The sequence below is a fragment of the Hypomesus transpacificus genome, chromosome 4, assembly GCF_021917145.1.
Source record: "Hypomesus transpacificus isolate Combined female chromosome 4, fHypTra1, whole genome shotgun sequence".
Classification (NCBI taxonomy): domain Eukaryota; kingdom Metazoa; phylum Chordata; class Actinopteri; order Osmeriformes; family Osmeridae; genus Hypomesus; species Hypomesus transpacificus.
The window spans coordinates 1,587,790-1,605,368 of record NC_061063.1 but is presented as its reverse complement, the minus strand read 5'-3'; the positions used below and the strand labels follow the sequence as shown (position 1 = coordinate 1,605,368).

At 42.5% G+C, this 17,579-nt stretch overlaps 1 protein-coding gene across 1 annotated transcript; it reads left to right on the top strand.

The window, feature by feature from the left end:
- The first annotated feature begins 2,514 nt into the window (after nt 1–2,514).
- slc39a7 (solute carrier family 39 member 7) lies at nt 2,515–7,151 on the top strand. Its single transcript, XM_047019217.1, has 8 exons — nt 2,515–2,658; nt 3,282–3,724; nt 4,579–4,747; nt 5,019–5,099; nt 5,221–5,349; nt 5,550–5,672; nt 5,880–6,076; nt 6,340–7,151. Exons 2-8 carry the CDS (start codon nt 3,290–3,292, stop codon nt 6,592–6,594), a joined length of 1,389 nt encoding a protein of 462 aa, XP_046875173.1. The 5' UTR covers nt 2,515–2,658; nt 3,282–3,289; the 3' UTR covers nt 6,595–7,151.
- Nucleotides 7,152–17,579: the final 10,428 nt, after the last annotated feature.

Sequence of the window (17,579 nt, the reverse complement as noted above, 5' to 3'; positions counted from 1 at the left end):
GTAAATATTTGGATCTTCTCTGTTCATCTGTTTTTAAACTCATACACATCTATAGGCACGTTGTAGAACCCACATCTACAAGGTTCTAGAACCAACCTGGCAAGCAACTAGTCAATTAAGATTAAAAAAAATCTAAACCAGTGAGTAACACGTTATGACACACAGTGGAGGAGGAGGAGGAGGGTGGGTATCTTACAATGCAATTTGTGCTACAACACCCACACCCCCAGACATCCAGGGCTCTGGGATGAACAACCCAGCATGCACAGCTCCCTCCACCCCAACACAGATAGGGCAGGTCATGAATCCACAGAGCATGTCCCACAGTAATAGGATTAAAGACAGCCATAAGCCATGCTATTACAGCGTAGTAAGGCCTAGTGTTTTGGAACTGTGGAGAAACACCACCCAGAGCAAGATTATGAGGCTCCAAAGCGTTTGATATTGCGTTGTTGCTACATATAGATACGCAGCGGGAGAAAAGAGAGGCAGGGCTCCACGACAGACACAATTATCTCCTTTCATTTTGACATCTCAATTTACAATTTAGATTTTTTTTTTTCATTTTTAAGGGGTGGACTGACTCAGTGAATATTGAGCAAAATGTACTTTGATGTTAACATGGCTCTCAAAGCGAACAAAGTTTGGCGTGCATTTTGTCTCAAATCGAGAGAGATGGTTCATCTCCATCAACACTCCTCTTGCCTTGTTTCCGGACATGCACCTTCATTGTGACAAGAGTTCAAAACCAAACCCCTCTGAACCTTTGGGTCTTGTACTTTGGGTTTAATTTGGCCTAATTTTTGTATTCAACTCAAATAACTTTACTGTCTATCTCCTTAGACAAATGTGTTCTGAATACCTTAGCTAACCTGACAGCTTAACTTGTTGCCTGAAAAAACACCCATGTATCTTGAAACCTTGATGTAATAAAACAATGTCAATGTGTTCGTTTAGGCATGAATCCTTTCTTGTTAATATATCAGTTTGTATCATTATTGTGTTAGGAAAATCCATGTTCATCTCTACAATAATCCAACGTGTTACATGAGAGAACATTCAGTGTTGGTTCCTACTCTTGATTTTATGAATGTGTATCTATGACATAGAAAATATTGTAATATGAAAGGAAAGCTGTATATGTTTTTAAATACTTTTTCTAAAATCTCAACCTTAAAAAGTTGTTTTGACCATGTGCCTGTTTCTGTGTAACTTTAAACTCAACATCCTTTCCAATCATTTCAACCATGGTGAATGAATGAACAAACAAATGAATGAATGTGTCTGAACGAATCCCAAACGAGAAAAGAGGAATTCCTCTGAATGAATCGGCTGCAAAAGGAGCCTCAGGAATTGATTTGAGGCGAGCGGGTCTGAAAGGTTCCATGGTCGCGGCTAAGTCACGCACCCCCTCCGACAGGTCTGACAAAACTGTGAGAAAGCAGATGAAAGCGCGGTGCATACGAGTAGCCTGAACTCAGGGCCAGGCTCAGGCACAGGGCTGACGGACAGAGAAAAGGACATTTACCTTGAACTCTGGTTGCAACGTCGCCAGGGCAGGATCAGCGATTGTCCCCAGGTCTAACAGGGTCATGGGGAACGATGGGGGCGAAGGGGTGGGGGCCGGGGGCAAGGGACGCAGGCTGCCCCCAGGGTCGTGGGGGGCTACCCCCAGGGGGTGGGAGCTGAGAGAGAGAAAAGGGGGGGGCATCGGCAGATTTGGGGAGGACAGATGCTCAATATGCAGATGTCTAATCGAATTGTGGGGTGTTGAATCGGTCCCCTGATTTGCATCTGTACAATGGGGTCTCCCTTCCCGCTCAGGTCCAGGGGTCACATGGGGTCACCCCGGGTCAGCTGGGGTCCCCTGGGTAAGCAGACCAGGCAGCTGTGTGTCTCAGAGGGTGTGAACTTGAATTAGACTTCCCAGCCACACAGACGATATACACACACTATTCACTCATTTATGTTGAGTATGTATATCCCCCTATACGTTTTATAAAAGTTTTGAGTCTCACTTTAGTGGTCGAGGGAAAGTTGAGTGATTTACAGGGGGAATATTTTCAGAATTGTCAACAAAAATGAATGTGTAGGCTAAGTTCCTGCCATTTGGGCCATTTACATTTTTTGTGTCTCTTCTGTCTCGCCTTGAATATTTTTCCACTGTGAGGTGTCGTGGTGCACACTAATTTCTATCACAAGAAGGAATTATCTCTATTCTTGAGGACCAGGACAGCCAGACCCCTAGAAGAAAATAGTTATCACTGTGTAACTTTTTTGTAAGATGCCAAATAAAGAATGTGGGACAACGAACCCACTTGAATATAGTAAAATATTACCAAGAGCTGTAATGCATTATTTTGCTCAGAGAGCACAGAAACCGTTTTTTAATATCCGCGAGGTTTTCTCCTGCATCCTGCTCTGTCAGGATGAGGATGCTGGAGCGCTCACAGTTATCTCGCGGTGTTTTGACACGCGTACCTGTTTGTTTCTCAAGTGAACGACATCACGCGAGATCTGAATGAGTTGACCAAATGCCACGTCTGTGAAAGCGCCCTAGCTTCTTTGCCACAGATCGGCATTAGTAATATAAATACCACGCGTTAAAGACGGCACAGCTTTAAAAAACATTTGCCGCCACACATCTGTACTTTACTGGTGAGTTTGACTGGTCTATGTTGCCAGAAGGTTGCTGGCGAGTGTGCTGCATAAACATGTTTGCTAGCTGTCTAGATAGTCCTAGCCAAGTAGCTCATCAATAGCCTAACTCAATTTCTAGCCCAGTTGTATCCTGTATCTTCCATTGTTTGCACATCTACTTAAAAAAGATCAGATTAGCTATCCTTTAACCACAGGTCGTGAAGCTCATCCGAGTTTGTTAGCATTGCAAACTTCACCCAGTTTGTTATCCAGCCATTCGTTCTCTGAGTAGTTAGACTCAAGTTTTGCTTTGCTGCTAGCCACTTAGCCAACTAGCTATGGATGGTCTTTGTCTCTTAGGGTTAGGGTTAAATCTTACTAGGGTTAAGGTTAAATCTTACTCTGCAGATGGCGTGTGTGTAACGTCTCATGTGTTGCTTCGTACACACTGAGGGCTTCTGTTGTATTTGTGTCTCATAGCTGTGGGAGTATGGGAATGCACAACTTTTACACTCGGCTTTAACCTCATCTCAAAGCCAAATGTCAGCAAGCAAGTCAGCAAACAGTAATGTACGTACGTACGTGCACGTAGCAATACTTTCAGTTTCCATTTGTTATCATGTCATGTCTCTCTGTCGCAGGTGAGAAGATGGGTCACCACCAACACAGAAGTCTGCTAGCATTGTCCGTTTTGACATCTGCGATTGTGCTGCTAGTCACCCAGCTAACCACTGCTCACTCCCACGGGGACCACGCCCACTCCCACGGCAGCGGCGGTTGCCATGGTCACTCTCACGGCGGTCAGCCCAAGTTGCACCAAGGGGCAAGCAAGTGGACCGCAGAGGCCAACCTCCCAGCACCAGAGGAGGCTCACGGGCACGCTCACGACCACGGGCACGCTCACGACCACGGGCACGACCACGCTCATGACCAGGGGCACGACCACGGGCACGCTCATGACCACGGGCACGCTCACGGGCACGACCACGGACACGCTCACGACCACGGGCACGCTCATGGGGGAGAGAGGGTGAAGAGAGTGGCCGAGGGAGAGAAGAGAGACATGGTGGAGCTCTGGATGCAGGTGTGTACTCGATATCCGGATGGACGGATGGATGGAACTTGAATGTCTGGCCTTGCTGACCAAAGGAATTAATGGGCCAGAGAGAAGGAATGAGTCAGTGTGTGCACAATTGAACAAGCTCATATTTGTGGTCTAACTCGGCGGTCTTCAATCCTGTTCCTTAGGGACCCCCTGCCCTGCATGTTTTAAATGTTTCCCTGCTCCAACACACCTGATTCAAATGAATGAGTCGTTATCAAGCTCAACAGAAGCCAGATAACGACCTGTCATTTGAATGCAGGACATGGGCCCTGAGGAGCAGGGTTAAAGACCATTGACTGTTAGTAATGTAGAGGAGTCTTTTTGCAGACTGTTCTGTCCGTTTTTACTTCATGTTGCCTTGCCATACCTCCTCAGGCCCTGAGCAAACACTGCTCTATCTGCAGGTTAAACAAAACCCTAGACACGACAGCAATCACACTGCTTTCATCTTCTACAAACAGCTCTCTCCACAGACAGTCTGTTGCTGAGTTTCGTATCTGTTTTTGTGACTATATGAGTGTTGGTTGTGGGTCACTTACCTTAATGGATGCACATGATGATGAATATTTCCCTCTAAACAAATATTTCCCTCATTCTTTCTTTCCCTTTATCTTTCTCTCCCTTTTTATCTCTCACTCCCTCTCCTACTTTTCCTCCCAAATTTTATTTTATTCCCTCTCACCCTCCCCTACTCCTCAACCCCCCCCTCTCTTCTCTAACCCCATTCTCCATTCCTCCGTCACCCACCTCCCATCCCACATTTATTGCCACCACCCTCCCCCCTCACCTCACCCCCCCCCCCCCCCCCTCATCCCCTCCCTCCCCCTCACCAGGCCATCGGAGCCACTCTGCTGATCAGCGCTGCCCCGTTCCTCATCCTCTTCCTGATCCCGGTCCAGTCCAACACAGACCAGCACCAGAACCTGCTCAAGGTCCTGCTCAGCTTCGCTTCTGGAGGCCTGCTTGGAGATGCCTTCCTGCACCTCATTCCCCATGCTCTGGGTGCATATCTGAAACTAAGACAACTGATCCGTTGTTTGACAAAATAATTGCGGAGAAGCAGAGTTGCCCACTTTTTGGGGGGGGGTTACAATGCCAATTATTACAGTGATTCACGTCACAGTTACTGAGAAACATCTCTCTCATTTTCCCCCTCTCATTCTCTCTTTCTCTCTTTCTCTCATTCTCCCTCTTTCATTCTCCCTCCTTCATTCTTCGCTCATTCTTCCTCTCTCATTCCTCCACTCCCTCATTCTTCCTCTCTCATCCACAGAGCCCCACTCTCACCATGGCGACGAGGGACACGGCCATTCCCACCAGAGTGAGGAGTCACATGACCACGGACACTCCCACGGTGCTGATGTATTACATATCCTAATGCAAAGTTTGCTTATAACACAACCACTTATCATGTAGACGACCAAAAGACACCCTAAGCTCAAACGACTCTCTATACCTGAACCGTCTCCTCATAGGTGCTGCCCATGGTCACATGATGTCTGTGGGCCTCTGGGTACTAGGGGGCATCGTTGCCTTCCTGGTGGTCGAGAAGTTTGTTCGTCTCCTGAAGGGTGGCGACGGACATGGCCACTCCCACTCCCATGGTAGGCAGAATCCTTGGCCACGACGACCAACCAAAAAAAAAAGACAAATCAAAAGTCTTCCTGTTGTCGTCGGGCAGAATCAAGTCGAGCCCTCTGGTTAGGCTAATGCTGGGCCCAGAGTGTAAATGTAATCAAACGTGTTTGAGCTGCAGTCTTTCCAGAATGAAGCTGTAAATCTACATCCTGTCTTTCATGTTAAGCCTCTCCTAAGGCGAAGGAGAGCAATGGAGAGGAGGAGGAGAAGAAGGGGAAGGAAGAGAAGGAGGAAGGAAAAGAAAGCAAAAAAGAGAAGCCTGCTGATAAAGAAGAGGAGAAAATCACCGGTAATGGTTCTTTTACTCTGCTTCTCAGTTTGACAAATGTCAGTCTTTTTTGTTGTTTCAAGCTGAAACAAATCCAGATACTAGAACAGCGGCAAGTAGATCCAAGTGTAATCGTTTCTATCCCCTCTGGAGAGATGAGACTCATACTTAATAAATTTTTATTATTATTATTAGATATATATTTTGACCTCTGTACTGTGTGGACAGACATCAAGGTGTCGGGCTACCTGAACCTGGCAGCCGACTTCACCCACAACTTCACGGATGGCCTGGCCATAGGGGCGTCCTTCCTGGTGGGGCCTGCTGTGGGCGCCGTCACCACAGTCACCATCCTGCTGCATGAGGTCCCACATGAGATTGGAGACTTTGCCATCCTCGTCCAGTCTGGCTGCACCAAGAAAAAGGTAACATCAGGAACACATGTTAACCCTGAAACACCAGGAACAAATGTTCACCTTAACCCACCAGCAACAGATATGAACTCTGACCCACCAGCAACAGATACTGACCTCAGGAACAGATTGGAGCTTTAGCTGGAGCTATGTTACAGTGAAAACTATGTTTAGATATACATGTATAGATATTATGTGCTTGTGATGAATCTAGGGAAACAAATGCTGGTTTTGTGTAATAGGAGCCACTTGTATTTCCTCTGTTTCCCAATCAGGCAATGTGTCTGCAGCTGCTGACAGCCCTGGGGGCGCTGGCCGGCACCGCCTGCTCCCTATTGGCCGAAGGGGTGGGTGCGGCCGCCACCGCCTGGATCCTGCCGTTCACGGCTGGCGGTTTTGTTTACATCGCCACAGTAACCGTCCTGCCGGAGCTCCTGGTTGGCCGCTCCAGTTTCGGCCAATCTGTGAAGGAGATTGTGGCCTTACTGTTTGGGATAGGCATGATGGTTCTGATTGCTGAGTATGAGTGAGAGAATGGAGAGAGAGAGAGAGAAAAATGGATAGAGGGAGGAGGAGAAGAGATGGACATTGAGGATCGTTACCAGAATGCTGGATTTAAAATTTGAAGGTGGTTTTGTAAGACACAGAGAAAGAAAAAGAAATGTTGAATATCAGCTGATAGTGAGCAACTGGGACTGTTCACCTGAATGTTCCAAAGAGAATGTGAGCAGTGATAAACCGAATCATTCCATGAGTGACTAACCGGAGGGGAAGAGGGAAAAGATGTGAACTGTGATTGGTGCCCGTCCGCAGGAATGTTGCTAGTGTCAGAGAAACAAATAATCAAACCAAGACTGAGGAGAGGAAGGCACGGGACTGGAGGCTGTCAGTCTAACCACCGTTTTCTAATTTTTTTTAGTTTAACAGTTAAAAAAAAAAGAAATCCAGTTAATGTACCTTAATTCTATTCTGTCCGTGAGTTGAGTAACTATGATACCACAACACTGATGTTACGTATGATTCTTTGTCTCTTTATTTTATTTTACTGTCAAAATTAGCTGACGAGTAAAGATGTGTGTCTATGTAGGCTTGGGGAATTATTTCAATTGAATGTGAAAGTATGGCATTCATTTTACAGTGCGTAAATGTAAATGACCAAAATGTAGTAATGAAAAAGATGCTGTTCTGAAGTAGTCATGAAAAAGTGAGAAAATGAACTACAAAATGAAGCCACTAGCTGGAGCTAAATAGTTTATTTTTACCCAGTAGCTCTTGTACTCTTGGCGAATCGTGACCCGGGACAACTAAAGAGAGAAGAATGTCAACCTTTTCATCTGAACTTTTCTTTGTTTAAAAAGGGTGTCTCCTTCAGTTGGATATTTCCATGTAAATGTCAGTGACATAGAAGTCATCAGTATATTAGACGTTTTATGAGTAATACTGATTTCCTACTGCACCCATACCTTTGTGCTTCAGGGAAACTGTGGTATCTGGAGCTACGGAAACACAGACCAACTGGATGTTGAAGCTTCTTACATGTGCTACAAGTGCAATTGCTAAGGAAATTATTGAGCACACTTTTAGGGTATGATATCACATTTTGCATGAAAATGATTTCCTCATTCCAACAATGACTCTCTTCCTGTACCTCTACTTAAAGATGTTTCCAAGATGAATCCTCTCTCCATCCCTTTACTGACAATCAGTGCGGTAAACAAGACACGACCCGCCCCAATCCATGGACAAATAACATGTCCCTCAAGCATATCACTGTAAACATTACTAAGAAGTCATTTCAGTAATAATAATATGTCATTTGCTGATTATAGACGCATTGCATAGTAAGCCTATTTGAATTAAATGTTGGCCATGTGTTACAGCACAATCTTTGGATCTCCCTAGGTTTGTGTTTTTCTTCAGCGCTAAACCCCTTAAGTGCATATCCGTCATTTATTTGTCTACGGGATTTGTGTTCTCTTTCATGCTATGAGGAAATCAAATATTTTCCACGATTGTGAATGCATTTGGCCAACCAGTTTAATCTTGGTTTTTGTAATCTCAAGGAACAAGGAACAAACTATATTTTTTCATTTACTATAAATCATTTCGACACGCGACTAATATATGGTACGTTTGTTTGGACAGTAACAGCTCCAATGTCCTACTGTTCACCTTATTCTGAAGAGGATTGTCAGGATACGTATTGGTGCGTTATTTCATAACATTCAATCTGTTTCATAATTACAGATTAAATGTGATTCCCAATTAAACAATGGGCTACAGTACACCATTGGTATATAATATACAGGCTAATATAATACATTTTATTTGTAATATGCCTTTCTTGCACTCAGAGCTCAACAGTACAGTAAAAATTACAATCATAAAACAATATGCAATAATAATAATAACAGACCCAAATTCTTAAAATGTCCAAGTGAAGGAGCATTTCTGATGGAAACAGGTGGTGAGTTCACAGTTTAGGAGCAGTGCATTGAGAAGGCCCGAAGTTCCAACCATAGTTTTTAATTTGCAGAGGCTGGTACAGAGTGATAGATGACCAAAGAGATTGGGAATATGAGGTGTGACCAGATCAGATGTCTAGACTGGGGCCAGCCCATGCACTGCTTTGAAGGTTATCATAATACAATCAATTAGAGATTGGAGCTGATTTCTGTTTGTATTGTAACCTGAGTTGGCCAGCAGACTTGCAAAAAGTGAATACAATAAACAAGCCTGGATGAAATGAAAGCGTGAATAAGCCTTCCTGCATCAAGCAAGGAGAGAAAAGGCCTGAGACAGGCAATATTTCTGAGGTGGAACTTTGTAAATATTTTTGTTATGAAGTGTGTGGCAAAAGGAAGTTGTGCATCAAAAAGCAAGCCCATATTCCACACTGTGTGTTTGAGCACTCATCCACATTCATCAGATGGACACTACCTTTCCCAGACCCATGCATGTTAATGCATGCAGGAATGTTTCATTAAAGTATTTGTTAAACGCCCAATAAAAGTTGGTTTGTTTATTTGTTTCCTGTATTGTCATTTTTCATTGTACAGTAATGCGTGAGACCAGTAGAAGAAATTCCAGGAAACTAAGTAGAAGGAAGCAATTAGCAGAATAATATGTAGAATGGTATGTGAGTTCAATGGAAAATTAATTCAGCGTCACATAAAAGGTAACCCGGATATACGGATCACCCTTTTTCTGATTAATCCCAAGTTAGTTCCAAGCAATCATTTCAAATTGACAGAAGTAAGACTGGGAGGTCTCTAATGATGTTTAGAGGTTAAGTGGCTTTTGTCCATACAAGCAGTCAAGGGTTCAGACAGTGGGCAGAGATATTGGTGTCTGTATCTGATTAACTGTATATGTATTCTGGCAGAAAAAAAAAAAAAAATCGAGAAAACAGTTTTTGAACAACACATTTCAATTTTTCTATTATTAAGATAATGTAAGGTGCCAGAGTGCATAAAAAAGCTACGAAATAGAGCTTGTTTTTTTTGTACTGCATGTAGTCATGCATGCAGTACAGAGTTTTCTATTGAATTCTCGTGTTATCCTTTTAGCATGACCAAAGGGTCATGTCAGATTGACAAGTAGTTTGTCATGGCCATAGCCATGCCCTAGTGTTTCCCTGGTGTTTCTCTGTGTGTGTGTGTGTGTGTGTGTGTGTGTGTGTGTGTGTGTGTGTGTGTGTGTGTGTGTGTGTGTGTGTCTATCTCAGGTCAAGTCAAGTCAATTTTATTGATCCCACTAGGGGAAATTTGCTTGTAGACAGGTATTAAAACACATTCAATCCATAATAAAATACTACACAAACAGCATACCTGACACCACACAAGACAACACACAATACATTACAATACAGTACAAGGATCACTTAATATTGAAAACCCAGAATAAATTCCGTCCATAAAAACTTCACGCCATTCATTTATGCACATTTAGCCTCCCAATAGCAAAACAAACAAAAGAGTCCCCAAATCTTTTTGTTCTGTGTGTGGGAGCGCTCTATACCTTCTTCCTGAAGGCAAGAGCTCAAACTCCCTCTTCAGGGGATGGTCAGTAGAAGCCAATATGGACTGGGTCTTCCTTGCGACCTGCCGAACATAAAGCTCAGAGAGCTGGACTTGGTTTACCCCAGTGACTTTACTGGCCACTCTGACAAGCCGATCAAGCCTGTTCTTATTAGCCAGATTCAGATTACCAAACCATACCACCACACAAAATGTCAGAACTGACTCAATAAAAGTTCTATAAAACAGCGTCATCATTTTGGTGCACACCTTATAGAGTTAATTTTTTCTCAAGAAATAGAGACGTTGCTGTACCTTTTTTGAAATAGCATCTGTGTTGTTCTAAAAGCACAGCCTGTTATCAAACACCGTACCCAGATATTTATAACTCTCTACCAAATCAATCTCAATCCCCTCAATAAGTGTAAATTGGGGGATGGGCACCGACCTCCTGAAGTCGATAATCATATCCTTGATCTTTGACAAATTCAGTTCAAGGTGAAACTCCTTACACCAAGACACAATGTCATCAGAGCTGCCAACTCTCACGGTTTCGCCGTGTGACACACGCATTTCACCCATTTATCACGCTCTCACGCCACACCTTGTATATCTCACGCTGAAAGGCAACGCCAAACAAGTAGCCAAACTAACGTTGTAAACATTAACGGACGACGCGCAGGTTAACCGAGTGAAGCAACATTGACGCGCAAACAGCCGTGCATGGCCGCGGGAACTAGGGGTGCTCGAGGGTGCTGCAGCACCCCCTGAAAGCACGAGAATTAAAATGATATGACTTAAAAATCCACCACCGTGCGGACTGGCATTCGGGAGCACCGGGAAAAGAATAACTATGGAAAACCAGGGTAAGAAACGTAAGGTGGGGCTGAAAAATTAAGAGACAAAGAAATCACCTTCACTAGACAAGGTTTCACCAATTGTTTATTTTACATGAAGCTCAACTATTTTGCGCTAGTCTTTTAAGTCTCCTCAATCCAAACCTTATCCACTCGCTTCACAACCTGCTCACGCTGAAGCACAGTCTTGTAGGTCGGAAAAAGGTTAGGCCTACTACATAGTGATCTGAAGATCCAAGCGGGGGTCCACCCACAGATTTATAAGCTCCCTTGATAGAAACATATGGCTTACATAACACAAGTCAAGGGTTTTACTCTGATGAGTAGGACATGAGACATACTGATGAAACCCCGATAATGTGCCCTTTAGTTTACAATGGTTAAAATCTCCCATAATAAAATTGGGGGACTCTGGAGATATAGATTGCAGTTCTTGTGTCACTTTAAATATTAATTCAGATGCTTTGGCGTTTGCTTTAGGATGTTTATAGACCACCGTAACAAACAATTGAGTTGTTTTCGAATTCCCTCGGAAGGTAGCCGGGCCTAAGAGAGTAACTCTATGTCAGCTAGACAGACACGTTTTCTTACCGTAAAGTTGCTACACCATCTGCGGTTTATATACAGACAAACGCCCCCTCCTTTAGCCTTCCCCGTTACCTCACAGTCACGATCAAGTCGAATAGGAGTTCCGAAACCATCAATTCCCAGTGAAGAATCCGTCTTCATGTGTGTGAGCCAGGTTTCCGTCACCGCCATAATACATAATACATAATTTCGCTTCTCGAAATTCCCGCAGATGATTGACATTCGCTTGCAACTCGTCGATTTTACTTGTATTTTGCGTCACACCCCCCCCCCCCCCCCCCCCCCCCCCTCAATGTAACTCTCGCCATGGAGTGGGGGGAGAGACTAGGCGAGTTTACATGGCTGTTTGCGCGTCAATGTTGCTTCACACCGTTAACCTGCGCGTCATCCGTTACTGTTTGCAACGTTAGATTGGCTACTTGTTTGTCGTTGCCTTTTCAGTGTGATATATACAAGGTGTGGCGTGAGAGCGTGAGAAATGGTTGAAATGCGTGTGTCACACGGCGAAACCTCGACTTGGCACTACGTTACCCATGATCAGGCCCAAACTGAATACGCGGGCGCATAATTCCGACAATAAACCGCGGATTTTCAAGTAGAACGCATTGGTCTGAGGCAAAATGTAAATACACTTTTCAACCATTACGTCTCTATTATTAAAGCGTTAGCCAAAAATGCTAAGAATTGAAAATGAAACATTTATCGACCCAAATTACAGCAAGAGACAGGGCCTGGGAGTTTTCAGCCGATCTTTATGAGGATGGATCAATACTTTTTTGGCAAAGTCTGTCAACATTCAATCAACCATATTTGCCGTCAAACTGTTGTGGAACATCTTCGGTCGCTCCGACATAAGAACAGGAAGGCCAGCGGAATTCCGCAGATTTTCAGTCTGAATAACCGCAGAAAATATGAAAATATAATAATAAGTGTAATATCTGCGTATTACACTTGGGCCTGCCCAATGCCCATGATTCATTCCACACACATGTTGACCAGAGCCATAAATTACATTTTCTATGGCTCCTAGACCAAACAAGGTTGCTAGGTAACGGAAGCTAACTAAAACTGGCTGCCGATGTGTGCTGTTGTAAACAATGCAACTAGTGGAGGCGGTAAGGTGCTCAGTGTTGCCAGATTGGAAATGCCAAAGTATCATGGCTACCAAAGGCTCAACATTTTCGTATTTTGAAAATAATGATCGTGCATATGGTAACACTGAGAAGGCGGTCGATCAGTGACAGTGTTCTAGTCAAGAGCTCGCGCAAGAAGGTGGAACGTAATCAAACTGAACTTTGAACGAGTTCATGAGAGGTATGAACTTGCACAACACTGGGTGTTTAAACTTGAGGAAGACAATTTGAATTCCTATGAAACATCAATGCACACCATCATTATCATCACTTATTAGTGGGTTCTGAGGCATACACTCTGTACTATGGAAGCAAATCGTGACCAAAATTCAAATGAAAATGCATTTCCAGAAATGCATTTTCATTTTAAGAATGTGGCTGCATTATTTGACTCATAAATCAAATTAGTATTCAATCATCCTATTTGCATTTTCATTTTCTTCTTTAAGACTGCTCATTCTTTCCCTTAATTAAAATGAAAACGAAAAAGACATTTGAAATTTAATTTTCAAAATATGCCCCAGCAAATAGATACCAAAATTCAATTTGAAATGTAAAATTTGAAAATGAAAATGCATTTCCAGAAATGCATTTTCATTTTAAGAACGTGGCTGCAAAATCGTGACCACAATTCAAATTCAAATGCATTTCCAGAATTGCATTTTCATTTTCAAGAACGTGGCTGCAAAATCGTGACCACAATTCAAATTCAAATGCATTTCCAGAAATGCATTTTCATTTTAAGAACGTGGCTGCAAAATCGTGACCACGATTCAAATTCAAATGTATTTCCAGAAATGCATTTTCATTTTAAGAATGTGGCTGCATTATTTGACTCATAAATCAAATTAGTACTGATTAGTACTGAGCAGACATTGCATTTTCATTTTCATGTTCTGCCCGCAAAGAACTGCCCATAATTCGAAAACGAAAATGCATTCTGAGCGGCGCAGTAGAGTGACGTCAGTAGCCGCTCTTCTTCAGCTCCCTGCTGACCGAGCTACCCATCTTGTTCGGTAGGGGGCGGTGTGCACATACGCATTGCATTACATGACAAATGTGCCGGGAAATTGATTGAATTGCCGGGTCTTTAGAGGACGCATCACAGATCATGGCGCTCCCTCAAATTGTGCAGACACTGATAGAATTAGCTGAGCTGGTAGAAACTAATAATATATCTGAGTCTGATGCCCGTGACCGAGTAGAACAAGTCACAGAGAGCTTGGCTGCATACTCTGCCGTCACAGACGTACACATTAATGAGGTTGCCATAGTAAACCTCTCTTCAGTCCTGGAACGGCTGGATGCTGTGGAGCCTCAAATGGGACGGGGACGACCAACCATCCACATCCCGTTCGAGTCCATCGAAAACTATTTATTAAATGGTTTAAAAGGAAATAGCTGAGCTGTTGTCGGCCACCAGACCATCCGTCGGAGGATGCAAAGCAACGGATTTATGGAGCTAGAAAGCTGACAAAAGTATCTGAATTTGAATATGAAAGATCTGAAATATTTGTGTGTCGAATTTCATAAAACTGAAATATATTGCTGTTGAATATATAATATCTGAATTATTTGTATGCCAAATTTAATACAACTGAATTATTTTGATCCAAAAATAAAACATTCTAAAATTCAGATTGCAGGAATTCAGATTCTTGAAATTCAGATTGCGGAAATTCAAATTCAGATTGCGGAAATTCAGATTTTGTCTGAACCAGGCCAAAGGTGAAACAGCTTGCTTTCACAGGAAAAAGTAGACCATTTAATAAATAGTTTCCGATGGACTCGAACGGGATGTGGATGGTTGGTCGTCCCCGTCCCATTTGAGGCTCCACAGCATCCAACCGTTCCAGGACTGAAGAGAGGTTTACTATGGCAACCTCATTAATGTGTACGTCTGTGACGGCAGAGTATGCAGCCAAGCTCTCTGTGACTTGTTCTACTCGGTCACGGGCATCAGACTCAGATATATTATTAGTTTCTACCAGCTCAGCTAATTCTATCAGTGTCTGCACAATTTGAGGGAGCGCCATGATCTGTGATGCGTCCTCTAAAGACCCGGCAATTCAATCAATTTCCCGGCACATTTGCCATGTAATGCAATGCGTATGTGCACACCGCCCCCTACCGAACAAGATGGGTAGCTCGGTCAGCAGGGAGCTGAAGAAGAGCGGCTACTGACGTCACTCAACTGCGCCGCTCAGAATGCATTTTCGTTTTCGAATTATGGGCAGTTTGCGGGCAGAACATGAAAATGAAAATGCAATGTCCGCTCAGTACTAATCAGTACTAATTTGATTTATGAGTCAAATAATGCAGCCACATTCTTAAAATGAAAATGCATTTCTGGAAATACATTTGAATTTGAATTGTGGTCACGATTTTGCAGCCACGTTCTTAAAATGAAAATGCATTTCTGAAAATGCATTTGAATTTGAATTGTGGTCACGATTTTGCAGCCACGTTCTTGAAAATGAAAATGCATTTCTGGAAATGCATTTCTGGAAATGCATTTTCATTTTCAAATTTTACATTTCAAATTGAATTTTGGTATCTATTTGCTAGGGCATATTTTGAAAATTAAATTTCAAATGTCTTTTTCGTTTTCATTTTAATTAAGGGAAAGAATGAGCAGTCTTAAAGAAGAAAATGAAAATGCAAATAGGATGATTGAATACTAATTTGATTTATGAGTCAAATAATGCAGCCACATTCTTAAAATGAAAATGCATTTCTGGAAATGCATTTTCATTTGAATTTTGGTCACGATTTGCTTCCATACTGTACGAGTCATACGCTCTCAAATATGTTAGTGGTTTTCTACTGAATTCTCTCATCAGCCTAGCCTGCCAGCCCAACAAATCCCCGCCCACAAAAAAGTTTGGTCGGGAAGTTGGCTCTGGAGTATGGAGGATTATAGGGGCCAAAACTAAATAAATAAATACTTGGATAAATAAATAATTACACAAAGCTTAAATAAATGACACAAAATATATAAATGTTACATGTATTTGTGTGTATATATATATATGTTTACGTTTTCATGTGTTTACGTTTATTCATTTATACTTACATTTATTCATTTATACTTACATTTATTTATTTATACTTACATGTATTTATTTATACTTACATTTATGTATTTATACTTACATTTATCCACGGTGAAACTTCCTGCAGCAAAATAAATCTGTCCTCCCCCCGTCACAAAGTCAGGGGGCGGGTCAAAGCCTCTGATTGGTGGTTCAACTTGAATCGACTGCTTTTGACTATTCCAAGGTGGCAGCACCTTGTGCGGATTCAATGAATGAATTATTGAATGCTACAGTGGTCGAAATGTTGGCGGAAGCTGAAGAGATGGAGGCACCTGCCAGTTCACTTTTTTTTTACATCATATTGAGAGCTTCGCTGAAATTATAGGAATGATATTGGCCCTAACTGACACAGACATCAATGAAAATGTGTTCACGATCCTCAGCGACATGATACAGCATAGGGGTGGGCATATCGATCTTAAGACCGACAGTGGCCGGGTTGGGAAACCCGGCAACTATCGATACCAACGTTGGTATCAATAGCCTGATTGATAGCGTGATAAGATCGATACTTAAGTTTCATTCCACACTGAGTACACAACTCCCTTTACATCATAGTGGTTGTGCAAACACCGTCTAACTTCGCTCAAACTCACTTTGCCCCTCCACTGCTTTTCTAAGCCCAAAGTATCGGTATTGGCAATACTGGCCCTGTATTTACTCCTTGGTATCGGATCTATACCACATCGTGCAGTGTCGCACACCCCTTGCAGCTGTAGAGTGAGGCGATAGAGGATCCCTCTAGCTTGAAGAGAGCTTGATCGACTGTTTGAGCCTGCCTGGTGTGTAATACTGTTCATTCACCATTCAGAGGCTTTGACCCGCCCCCTGACTTGGTGACGGGGGGACGACAGATTTATTTTGCTGCAGGAAGTTTCACCGTGGATAAATGTAAGTATAAATACATAAATGTAAGTATAAATAAAAAAATGTAAGTATAAATAAATAAATGTAAGTATAAATGAATAAATGTAAGTATAAATGAATAAATGTAAGTATAAATGAATAAATGTAAACACATGAAAACGTAAACATATATATATATATATACACACAAATACATGTAACATTTATATATTTTGTGTCATTTATTTAAGCTTTGTATTATATAATTATTTATTTATCCAAGTATTTATTTATTTAGTTTTGGCCCCTATAATCCTCCATACTGGAGGGGCTCGATTGCGGAAAAACTATCCGAACTGGAGCTGTTCGGACCAATTAAATTGTCAGGGCGGGCTTTATACGATGATGGACAGATGATCAACAGTAACGTAATCAACAACGTTACCAAAGAGCGCTTGGGTTGAATTCGTTTTCAACAAACAACGGCTGTTTATCAATCCACGTTTTTTTCTGTTCTTGCGAACTCGTTTGACGTCATCTTTTATTGCCCAAGTACGGTTCCAATCCAAAGAACACAAGTCACCAAGAACGCCAAAAATACCCGGAAATGTTCCTGATCCGCCCCTTTTATCGAGGATGCATCGGATGGTGACTTGACCAGCGAGAACGCTTCTGATTTCCCAGAAGTCATTGCAAGATGTCAAGCGAGGCGGACAAACCTCACAACTGTAATTTTTAACTTTTCATATTTCAGCTAAACGGTACGTGTAAATCAGCATCTGAATTAAAATGTGACGAGAAATAGGCAGTTCAGTCGCTGAAAATGTTCTTATTTTATTGATGAAACGGCTAATTTGTAAATTTGCTCCGACTTGTCGATAACCTAGCTAGCCTCTCAGTTCAGTGCAGACACTAGTTAACAGGTACGGTAAGTTAGCAAGGGCTACAGAAAACGTAAAATTACAGGTAGACGG